General features: G+C 40.4%; 1 protein-coding gene across 3 annotated transcripts in view; it reads right to left on the minus strand.

Annotated features, from left to right (window-relative positions):
* adamts3 (ADAM metallopeptidase with thrombospondin type 1 motif, 3) overlaps nt 1–13,008 on the minus strand; it is a 129,465-nt gene that overhangs the window by 102,631 nt on the left and 13,826 nt on the right. For all 3 annotated transcript variants that reach the window (XM_058636804.1, XM_058636803.1, XM_058636802.1), the window contains exon 4: nt 1,783–1,939. In XM_058636804.1, the coding sequence (XP_058492787.1) occupies nt 1,783–1,939 (157 nt within the window). The remainder of the gene's footprint in view (nt 1–1,782; nt 1,940–13,008) is intronic.

Here is a 13,008-nt window from a genome sequence, read left to right on the forward strand (position 1 = left end):
GCCTACAGCAAACTCCTTTGACTGGGCTGACGAATGCATGGAGTCCTATCATTTAGTTAGAGTAGCAGAGAAGTAGTTGGAGTACATAAAACTTGTACATTATTATTTTCCACAGCAAAATCCCATGTTAAACATAGCAGGAGCGCCAAAGTAACTCTGCAGCTGACATGCATGCAGTGCTGTTCTATAATGAAAAGGATTTAACTGGGATTGGGGCTCAAAAAACCCGACTGAGACATCTCTAGGAAGGGAGTGCACCAAAAAAAAAAAATCACCATTGAGGATCTGGCCCATAGCTGGTTCTTTGAGTGGAATCATTTGCCACTGACAATAACAATAACTGGCCATAGATAATAGAAATGGTGTTGTTTTGCAGTATTATGAATTTCCTCTCAACAATTTCAAGCCAGAAACAAAAGCCAGTGAAATTGATTTTCCTGGAGGTTTGCAGCAGCAACCACAGGCGTATTCTTCTGAGGGGTGTCGCGCTGTCGCCGTTGACAGATTTAAAGGGATTATGAATTCACCGCGGGGCAAAATAAGCACTTGAGCATGTATATTACAGTGACACACGCGCCAAGGTCTCCTGCTAAGACTCATTCGGAGGACACAAAGGAACCAAACTTGAGAGTCCAGCTTTGTCCAAAAGACATGAAGGGATACAATAAAAACACGAGAACAAAACACACTATTGATTTGCTTTCAATTAGCCCTCTGTGGGAGGAAGTGACCGTACAGCACATTCACACAAACAGACACACAATACTGCACAAACTTGCAAACAGCCCCCTGTGATCAAAGCAAACGGTGCAGGGAAATCATGTTTTCCCCTCCATTCATCAATTGGAATACAAAGGAACTGTCAGAGCAGAAGAATGTGACATCCTCGCTTTATTTACGATGCAGTTTGGTGATTCTTCCCCGCTGGATTCCTGTCATCTCTGATTTTTCAGATTTAAAAGCGGCACACTTCTTGCACCCCCACTGCGACGACCACAAATAGGCAACTGCCTGACTTGAATTTTAAGGCCGGTGACATTTAAATCACCGTGAGAAGTGTGTCCATGTGAAAAGCCCGACCTCAAACTCAGATTAAACTCATTGTCTATCGCTATCATTTTGCCTAAATGTGATTAAATGAATAGTCTTTTCATATTCCCTCTGTGAACACTGTTGCCTGAAAATGTGCTGCCACTTTGTATTCATTTAAATTCAGTCAGGAGTATTTAGACTGTTTTCTCATCCCTAATGTTTTGACCGTGTAATCCAACGAGGGCTGAAAGATTCTGAATACTTATCCAATTGTGATTATTTTTGAGGGAACATAATTACACAATTATTCTCATTTTCATTTCAGCAACATATCTTAAATGATTACTGCTTGATATTAGTGCAGAGCTGGGAGAAACAAAGACGCTTTCTTCAGTCTGTCGAATATGATGTGTATAAATCAGGACAATATTTAAACTAAAATGGTCATTCGACACCCATGTTGGCTTTAAGAAATAAATGCAACACAACATAATCAAAGTAGAGACTTCCAGATTGAATTAGAGGAGTTTAACACACACACTACTGCTCTAACTTTGCAAGAATTAAAGCTGATGCAAACTCTCTACCCCCTGGAGTAGTCTTTCATCATAAAGGCTTCAATACAATTTCATTTGCAAGATTAAATTAGAACAGCCTGCCCCCTCACTATCGACTGTCTTCCAGCAGAGCCGGAGTAAGAACAAGCTGCCTGGATAGACAGCGATAGTGGCGATGGTCTGTTTGTCCTACCGTGCGGCTGGTAGTCCACAGAGATGTCCGAGGGGGCCTGCAGCACGGCCGATCTGCGGTAAACCACATGGACCCTGCCCTGGTCCTCCAGCTCCTGAGTGCCTCGCTCTAGCGGCTCGATGAAGTACTCGTCCGAGTCGGTCCGGATCATCCCAGCCTGCAACGCAAGAACCGAGTCAGTGTGCGGAACCAGGCTCCTCATTCTTTTCACAAGACTTGAACACAGGCAACAAGAAAACCAAAGAACATAACACAAATACCACAAACGGCCAGTTCCCTGTACACAAAATAAAGTGCAGAAATGCATCACTATTTAAGAATAAATCAATAACCTGTGGGCAGGATCAGGTCATGTGATTGTCTTGCCACGTATCAATTATCACAGAGTGATATATTGTTGTTACCATGGAACTACCAGTCATTTCTGTGCACAGGACCTGAGAGTCTGACTGAATGGAAAAAGAGACGTAAAGGACGTGAACATGCAAGGGTGACCTAAGGGTGACAGTATTTCAGGAAGTATGTCGGCATTTCATTTATTAGCAAAAGAAATAGTCAATAGGAATTTCAATGCCGTGTCATGATCTATTTAACACCAGTAATTATGCTGAGGTTCGTTGCATTAGGCTGTGGATTCATTTTCACAAATCTTGCTTGTATTTATGCGAGGACAAATATGTGAATCATTAATTTCAATGACCACAATGACAGCATCTAATCAACTAATACCGAGCAACTAACAAGCAGACTCATAAAACACGTGTAATTCACATGTGTTTCCGAGATAAAAAATGTGTAGGCATCAGAAACTGGTTGTTTGTATTATTTACAACCTTGTTTTTGCAATTACCAGGCGGTTACCAGCAGCTGCAGGTAGTGAACACAAAGCTCCATATCGTTAGTGACATATTGGTCGAAAATTGCCTCATGATGGCAACCTGCCACACACAGATTTCCTGCAATATGAAGCGAGCCATGTCTGTAGTTAAGGGTGATACACGGCTGCACAGCTGCCCAGTGAACACAAAAAGGGCACAAATGCACTGAATGCACAGCTTAATCAATTCAAATGATGTGGTGCAAAACACAGCAAAACATCTGTCCATGGCGATCTGATCACATGTGAATCGTGCTTCATGTAGATGGCCTTAAACATGTGTTGTGAATTCATCTCTTGTGTATTAACCCTTAAACACAGAGCGTATCAAAGACGACACGTTTGCAAAAATTATTGTAATTACTTGACGGTTTGTGCTATTGCAGAAATTCCACCGGTTTCTGAAAAGCTGCTAAGTTGCAAGTCGAAGCAAATATGTAGTTATTACGGTCATTTCACTCATGCTGTTGCAGGAAGCCGGCGATTCAGCATCTTTGTCACCAGAGAGGAGAGAGATTGAATGCACCTGTATATACAGTAGTTTCCATTGTTTTGGTCTGTTTTTGCACACTGAGACAAAGACTCAAACAAAATGTTTTTTTAAATATGTATTATAGTGTTCTAATTTCAAACTTAATACGCAAAATCTGGTCTTCAGGTACAGCTACAGTGTTTTTCTACATAAGACTTTTAGTTTTTCTGCATTTTAAATTGTTAATACAGTATTTTAACATGCAGTAAATTGTAAATAACTGCCAGATATTGAAAGTTAAGTGACAAAAGCACTTACTCACAGGACATTTTCTGGCCCTTGTATGGTTAAAATAAGCAATTAAGTCCAGACGGACAATTTTGAGTGTTAAAGGGTTAAAATACATGCATGTCATGACTGTTCCCAAGAACAAAATGATGTTTTTAATGAGTCTGACTGTCCAGATGAGTGAGTGTGTGTGTGTGTGTGTGTGTGTGTGTGTGTGTGTGTGTGTGTGTGTGTGTGTGTGTGTGTCCAAGTGACAGAGAAAGAGAGAATCCAGACACTACTCACACTAGCTGATAAAAAAGGGTAAAAAACATTCAGTGGGTGAGATGACATGAGCTGAGGAGGTGTTCTTTCATTTTTCCTGAGAATATATTGTGTTTATTCATGATCAGATATGTGGCCATGCTTCCTCAAACACCCTCCAAATGTGGTTGCATTCAGGGCAGATTGGGAGCATTCAGACCTGTACTTATTGCAATCTGGAAGTAATGTGACTGTGGTACGATGAGTGATATGACTCAGGACAGGGACGCGATTAGGTACATGTCCTGCGTCCTTGACCCTTTAAAATCCAAAAGGACGCATCACCACTCACCGTCCAAGCATCCTATGCACACACAATATGATAATAACGATCATGTTGTGCTTCTAATTATGTTTTCAGTTTTTGGGGTTCATTTCATTCCCGCGTTATAAAAAATGTTTTTGTTATGTTTTTGTTCATTGCAAAGAATGGTTTGAACAGTGTTCAGATAAAGTGCTCCCACACACTGTGCTGCTATAACAAGACCCCGCGTTCGAGAGACGCACACAGTGAAGTCAGGCTTCTAGGTAAGGCAATTACTGTTCACACAGTTCCAACTTGACGAACAACCCCCCCCCCCCCCCCATACAACGTCTAACCCATTCACTAACTATGTGACAGTGAAAACCAACTGAAGCAGTGGCTACTGACTCGTTCTTCCCCAAGCCGCAGTGCACAGAGGAGCTGAACTTTGATGTGTCACAGCCAAATGCATGCTGTTGTGGACATGCACACATTCAGCCCTCTTAGCATTAGTAATGTTGACACTTTTTCCACCAATTAAAACTTGTTTTTTTTTGTATGCATCCATTTCACCCACATGTTCCTCGATCTCACATTGCGTGAAATGGTCCTACTCTGCCTTAGCCGTGACTTTCCCTCCATCGTCCAATCGTCAATCATATTAATTGGCGTTTTTCTGACTTTAAAGCAAAAGCTGCACCGAATAAATTGCGATCTCAAAAAGGTGTAACCGGCGAGGGACGTGCATGCGCATGGTTTTATAAACCAGAATATTTATGTCCGTGTGTTGTACGTACGCCGACATCTGAAGTGAATCCCGCGCAGTTTCATAAATGAGGCACCAGGTTCGAACGGGCTCATCATTATAGCTGCTGGAATTCCACTGTGGCGCATTTACCCTACACAAACAACTGTGCTCCTCAAATGGTAAGAAAACAGATCACGAATAAGCTTTCAGTCTTGAAATAATGTCTAAATGAATTAACTATTATTGTTTTTGCCAAATAGATTTGTCGCTTTGCTGCTGCAATAACAATTATGTTCATCGATTTAAGAGCACGTTGCCTTAGGAGAAAAAAAAAAACAAAACACATTACCGTGCACCTGTGCCCAGACAGAGACACCTCTCACAGAGCTCCAGAGGAATTTGTTCCAGCTCTTGTTTGGCCAGTCATTTGGTCCAGCTCCTTTGCTACAGCCCACAGGCCCTGGCCTCTACATTAACACTGTCTGACTGTGCACATATGGCACTGTGCAAACGACAGGCACCGACGACTGCAGCAGAGAAAATCCAGCAGCCATAATTAAGATTTTGTCGTCGTTCAAGTGGACCAGATCCCTTCTGGCAAAACAAGGAGGTTTTGGTTCGACACATTCATGCACCTAGCCCAATCACATTATTCAGGAATAACAGAGAATAAATGAGAATAAAGAATCAATTTCAGTGGACGTCCAAGGGCACTCGGTCTTCTTTCTATCAGTTATCTACAGTGTACTAAAAAATGAGAGACATAAAGAGCCAAACACATTGGCGGATGTTCTTTCTTGCACTGTTGCTCACTTCACATAATTATGGAAATCCTCTATCAGATATTACATATATACATTTTTATATATATATATATATATATATTTTTTTAATGTATATATATATATATATATATATATATATACATTAAAAAAAATAAAAATATATATATATATATATATATATATAAAAATGTATATATGTAATATCTGATAGAGGATTTCCATAATTATGTGTATATATATATATATATATATATACAGTATATATATACATAAATAAAAATGTAAATATGTAAATCAAAAGACACCGTCAAACAGTAAATTTAATATTATGACATTCTATTTATATTCAAATAAGGTTTGCATTTGACACTTCAAGCTTATCGCAACATGAATGGAGAAGGCGGGGAAGGTGAAGAGTTGATTTATTATACATGTATCTTGTTAAGGAGAACAGTATTGGTTTGGTTCAAAACTATCCGACTATGAAGTGATTTTTTTTTTGTACTGTTGCAAAGCTGCTGCCTTGAAAGTCATGGACTGCATTTAATAATGGAGACGGTTCATGTCGAGGGAACATTTCAACTGAACCATATTTGCCCACAGAAACAGATTTGTACGTATTCTTTGATCAGTATCAATTCCCCACCAACAGTGTAATTAAGAGATGAGGCCAGCAGGTTATCCAGGCTGAATTGATCCTGGGTTTCAGAGGTTAAAACGAGCCAAAACTCTGCCTCCTCCTCCTCCTTCTCTAATCACACTCCACCAAAGCTGAGGTTCTTCCTCTTTGATATCATATCGTTATCGCTCTGCAGTGATACACGAAGGTCTTCATGAGCGACAAAGAAAAACAGAGGCAATGAGGCAGAGGAAATGACTGTGTAATTAATAGGCCATGGTGTGAAGAAAGATGGTGACAATTATGTTAAAGTTGGAGATAATTAAGATGCTAAAAAAGGCTAAGCTAACCCCAGAATGATCATGGAAATATTATTACTCTTTGTATGGTCAGATATTTCTCATACCTACATCCACCTGATTTATTATAAGAGTGAATCCACACCACCCAACCCACAGGAATATGCATTAAAGAATGGCTCCTTTCTGAGCCACATGAGAGAGAGAGAGAGAAAAAAAAGTCCTTTGAATTTTAATGCTTAATACTGATCAATATTAATGTTGAATATAGCCTACACGCGTGTGAAATAAAGCAAAGTCTCTTTTTAGTCTTGACTAATGTATAATAAATATAGTCTCTGGTGCAGAGAGAGGTGTGACAGATGGTTATATGTTCATGGTGCATATTATTGATGGTTCAGTCCTGGGCTTAAGCTCCTCAATCATGCAGTAGTGGAAGGTTGAGTGAATACTCTAAGTGGTCCTGCACCCTCTGGTGTGAGTGGGAGAGAGGGTGGACGATGGACTGGAATCACAATGTTTCTTCTCACGTTAATTTAGAAAAAAAGGGGGCAAGGGACTCAGCAATGCTCAACAGTAATGCAACCTAATGCCAACTGCAATAAAACATGAAGAGGAACAACATTTAACTTAAAACATCATATATAATTTAAAGGGAGTGAGCTTTTTTCCTTATCCCGGCTTCTTCTTCATTTCATTAAATCAGTGCAGTGACACAGAAGCAGCAGGACACATTTATTTGTAAGACCGAAGAAGCAGATTCACGAGAGAGATGTGAAACATCCAACGATATGGTCCGTCTGTATATACAGCACTTGACGAACACTCAGAAGCTTTGACATTCACCCATTCACTCATACAGTGTCATACAGTCGCCCCTCCAACAAAAAAAAGGGGTAAAAAGCCCCACCTCCGTATAAAATCCAGTTTAACTTTGGCTGGCATCATTATAACCTGATCCTGTCACGTACAGCAGTTTTCCCCCTGAGCTGGTCTCCCATCGTATCGACTCCTCATCTCACGGCTAAAACAAATTCAACTCAACACTGGCACAAGGACAAGTGGAGATGAGCAGTATTCACAATTACGCTGAAGCCAGTACTAACACCCCTCACTCTTATTCACTGATCCCACACATGTGAAAGTCAAGAAAAATAAGTGGATCGTCTGTGAAGCTAAAGGCCCCAAATGTCACAAGGTCATCCATCCATCCATCCATCCATCCATCCATGTTCTACGGCTTTATCCTCCACGTGAGGGCCGTGGGGGGAGCTGTGCCAATCTCAGCTGACATAGGGGGACAGGCGGGCTACACCCTGGACAGTCCGCTTTACAAGGTCATGCTTCTGTTATTCAGTTATTCTCTTTCATTTAAAAAAGAAAAAACAACGGGCAAAAGCAGCATAAGTTTGACAGGCTACACACAAACATATTGTAGATTAGGTGGGAGGTAGTGGGATAATTGGAAACAACAGTAGTGATCCTGTTACATGTGGTTCACGTGTGAGCATCAACACCAGCAGCTGAATTTGACGACTTCTTAAAAGCAGGTTACACTTTGACAACCAAGAGTGAATGTGATGACAGGCAGATGATCAAAGCTGATGATGCTTCTAAACAACAAAGAATAACGTCTACACATTCACACGGTGCTGGGGTTTTTTTCTTTTCTTTTCTATAAATAACTTTTAAGGATTAAAAGTGGCCCAATACAACCAATATTGTTTTGAAAATGTTTTTATCTGAGTTTGACTCTAATGGGGAAAACCTAAAAGCTATATTATATTCTGTATTTGCTCTGTCTTATGTAAATCTATAAAACATAATTGTCTGTATTTTCATATTTTCTCTCCTTAAAACAAGAGAAAGAGAAATTACTGTCTTACTAGTTCTTTCCCATTAACATGCTCAAGTGTTCAAAGGAATCCATTTAACCTTAGTGCAAATGTTTGTCTTAAAGTATGAGCTGGAACTGGTTATACATTCCAAAAGGTACATTCAAATCACGGTGTGTTGAATAAAGTCATAACGACCCGTAATACTGCATTTCACACAGTATTACAGTATTACATGACGGTAACAACCTGTCAAACGGGTAAATAGAGACATCTTCAGTCTGTCTTTACTGCACCAGTAAAGCAGAGAAGTATTCTGGCCTGTGGGTGGTGCCAGAGGAAGACATGTCACATACAGCCAGAGCAATTAACACAAGCTAAGGAAGTCAGTGTCACATTAGTGTTCACTAAAAAAAAACAAAAAAACAACAACAACATTTATTTCAGTAGGAGCCAATCCAGATAGAGCTGGCCTAAAATGTAAAACTTAAAAAAATACAACAAAAACATAAATCACAGTGTAACTTGTTTTATTACTGGCTTATTTATTCCGATTATTTTCTCAATCTCACAGTGCTGTGGAAAAAGTCTCAGGGCCGATCATTGGCATTTAGATTAGAACTGACATGTGGTCCTGTATCTGAAAATCAATCAAACACATTTTAACATGTGTATGTCGTGTTCATGATAGATATTTTTCTTTGACATGAAATCGAAGGAAAAACACAAGGGAAGGTCACACTAAATACTTGACACCATAACGTGTGGAGGCAGTTCTCCTTTTGTGAAAAATAGATTTTAAAAATCATATATTTTCACTGTATGGTCATTAGAGCATTGCTATAACAACAAAGGGAATGGTGGTCTATGACTTTTGAACAGTACTGTAATGACGACAAGTAATGGAAAATACCTGATATCTGTTAGCATGCAGCGTTTTGGTGTATGACTACTACATTAGTGCCTTAATGATCTGTCGTAGTTGTTTTGTTTTGGCGTTTTTCTACTATACAGTCCCGGCACGACTCGACTCGGCACTTTTTGCTTTTCCATTAGCGATAGTACCTGGTACCTGGTACTTTTTTTAGTACCTGCTCTGCCGAGGTTCCAGGCAAGCTGAGCCGATACTATGCGTGACGTCAACAGGCTGCCGGCCACTGAGTGGTCAGAGCGTCGTCACTGGAAGAGTCAGAAGCAGGACGTCCGACACAAGAATCAAACTGCACAATGCCGAACTGGAGATCATCATCATTCGCCAACATTTAGCAAGGAAATGTCTAAAATCTCACTATGTAGGGACTATGTAGTGGAAAAGCGCCATTTGTTTGGGTTTTTTTTGGTGCTTGGTTTGGTGACTGAGCAACAACAATTTGGGAGGATTTTTGTTGTGAATGCAAGAGAAAGTTTAAATACACGCACACAAGAGCTTCATCGCGTAGAACGACAAGTTTGCAAAGTCTGACTTGTGATCTGTTTACATTATTGCTGTAAATGGACATTGAGGTCTCTGGGTGAATAAAACATCTACAGCAAGTTTCATTAGAGCCCTAATTTAATTTTGTTATATCGTTTTCTTCAGTATCCGAGGCTCAGACTCAGAGAAAACAGTTACTGTACCCCTCCCCCATGACACTGTTATTATCGATTCCCCGTGGGTCACTGTGGCCTTTAGTAGAATAGAGGGAAGTGTTTCTGAACAAAATAAATATCAACCTCACTGCAGGGGTGATGTTGTTGGTCTTTGGTTGTTTTGTTTTCCCTTGTTTATTTCATTTATTACGTGATGATAATATCTCAATGAGACTCATCTACTACCACTTTATCCTCCACATGAGGCTGGTGCCTCACGGACACTCAAATGACATTAAATTTGGCATTACAATAAATATTATACAAAATATTACTCTAACGAGAAAAACAGTGGTCACGGGGTAGGGCTGAACAATAAATTGAAATGTAATCAAATGGTGTCCTGAGTGTGCAGTGATATTGACTGAGACCCTCAATTAGTCAAGTTTAAGAAATTCTACATCAACCATAATTCTAACACACAGTGTTTCCTTGTCTGCAGCTGTGTTGCTCTGACAATTGAGATTCCATCTTCTTTATGGACAATGCCCTGTGCTCTTGGGGCCCCTCTAGTGGCCGTGAGTGCTTGGTTTGCTTGTGGCTGGGGTCGGCTCTGCTCACAGGAAGCGACAAACCAGTCCCCCTCAAGGCAGGTGAACTACAATGAACCTCCTCCTCCACAATAAATGTTGCAGTTTTAATTTAGAAACGTGGAATCCAGATGTTCCAAGCAGTTCAGGCTTGTGTCATCATTAACCTCACTGATGAAAATAAGCAACGAGCCCCAACTATCATTAGCCACTGTTCTCTGTCGCCTTTGTCGTAACAGTGACTCATGTGCTGCTGAGCCTGTATCACCCGAGAGAAAATAGCTGCAGTTCACACCATTAGTATAAGGACATTTTATTGCATTCTAAGGACTCACTGAGAACATCTATCTAGCCTATTTGACTATTCAACTAATCTACAGCACCTTGTGGACCTCACATCCATCGTAAGGGTGGAGAATCAACACTTTTTCTTGACCCCAAGTCATGTGCTGATGGTTGATAGAGTGCAGATCCAAACTGAGTGCTGCTTTCTCTTCTCGGCTGCGTCTCCGATATTGTTTAATCAATGAGGCAGTTCATGAGGTTCCTTTTGATAACAGCCTCCATCATCACCTTGCACTCACTTGCTTTAGGCAGACTGTGTGGCACTTAAACCGCAGTGCTCGGATTGATCGTCAGCCAGACGCCGATTGACTTCTATAGTCTGATCTCTCAGAGCGGGAGACAGGAGTGAGTTGAGCCACTTTTCATATTCAGGAACCCTACATTAAGGCAATTATGGTTGTGTTGCCAACTAATATGGTTTCATATATTCCAGGATAACGTGCATCCTGACAAACAATCTGAATGAGTGTGAGCATGACGGTTTTGATAATATAGCATGTCCAAAGAAAAGGTGGTCCCATATATGGGGAAGATTGGGCATCTCGCTCTGTAGGAGCCAGTATTGAGATCATTTAGTTTAGGCTTAGTTTAAATGATTAATGCAGGATTACTTGTTACTGTCATTTTTGAACAGTTGAAGTAGTGAAGCGTTGGCCTTAGACCTTTGAGTAAATATTCTTGCAAGGAAAGGAAGGTGGCTTTAAGGACTTTTGATGTTTTTAAAACTTTGTTTGATTAGATAAAGGGTACAGTGGACTCTTGATACCTTTGGCAGCGATGATAGATAGAGTGGTATAAGCAGATAAGTACAAGAAAATATCTAGCATTTTGGGCTGGTGGACGTGTCTTTTAGAAGCTGTAATAGGTTTGGTGTAAAAAGGGTTTTTTGACCGTTCTGTTACTGTTAAATCTATAAATCGTCATTCAAAACCTGGAACGTCGATTTCTATGTGTTGTTGATCCGACTTGGACGTGGATGTTAATGTACGGCAAGTGGGAATAAAATTAGCAAACCCTTCACCTGACTCTTCCTCGCCTTGGTGAGGAATTGAAACAGTAACCTGCGAGTCAAGCCCATAGGAACCTGCCTACTTCTTACTCTCTTCCTCTTAAGCCCCCCATCACTTGCCCCACCTATTCCCCTCCCTCCTTTCTACACTTTATGTAATTATTGCATTTCAAACAATTTAAACGAAAACTTAAGACATCCAAAATATCCAAAATCCACAGTGTCATTCTGTGCGTCTTTTGCTGCTGCTGCTCACTTCTCCTTGAGTGAGGCCTGTTTTGTGCCTACAGTATACACACAGGTCACGATGATGTGCACCTAAACATAAAATTGCACAATCTTGATTGAATATTTAGGACATACAAAGCCAAAACACACTCACAGGGCCGCTGACTCAACTTGCCCCTGGCAAAATGGCTTAATATTGACTTGATTGGCCCCCACAGCTAAAATAGTGCACCATCATGGTAAGGTTCTCAGCCTCATGCTGTGGTATAAAACAAATTCAAAATGATCTATTGTGCTTTAAACACAATCCCCAAGAAAGGTATGATTGACTTAATTCCCTTTCACGAGGGAAAAATGTGTTTTGCACTTACCTTCACAGACTAAATATTTGATCTAATGCTCATTTTTATATGGTTTCCTAGCAACAGAGGGTGGCTCAACTTACCCTTATGTTCAGCTTATCCCAGTCTCCCCTACAGCTATGGTGATCAAGCTTTTAAAAGATGACATTTATGTGCTAGGTCCAACTTTTCAGGTGTAAGCAGTTGGTTATTGTATTCTCAAAATGATGGGATATCACTAATTAGTGACTAAATGCATAATTGGATAATGGAAACATGATTAGTCCCAGTCTAATATCTTATGCAGCAGCTTAGGAGAATTACTTTTCACTACCGTTATCTGATTATCAGAACATTGAGTAATCACATACCAATTAAAAGTGATTATCCAGCCAGTTGTGTGTTTCATTCACAAACAAAAACCACCCTGTGGACAATTTTGTGGCATCGGCCTGATAATTAGTCTAAAAGCTGTGAAGACTAAAACATGTTGGCATTACACCAGCCATGAAACTGTGAAGAAGAAAAAAAACCCTGACAACCGTTCTTATCTCCACTGTGCCACATGACTTTGTCATCAGTGATATCCACTATCAGAGGAGACAATGGCAGGTGTCTGATCGAGGCTCAGCCCGTTCGTACCTCAACACAACCCTCAAAATAGGGATCAAGAG

The sequence above is a fragment of the Solea solea genome, chromosome 8 (assembly GCF_958295425.1).
Source record: "Solea solea chromosome 8, fSolSol10.1, whole genome shotgun sequence".
In the NCBI taxonomy this organism is placed as follows: domain Eukaryota; kingdom Metazoa; phylum Chordata; class Actinopteri; order Pleuronectiformes; family Soleidae; genus Solea; species Solea solea.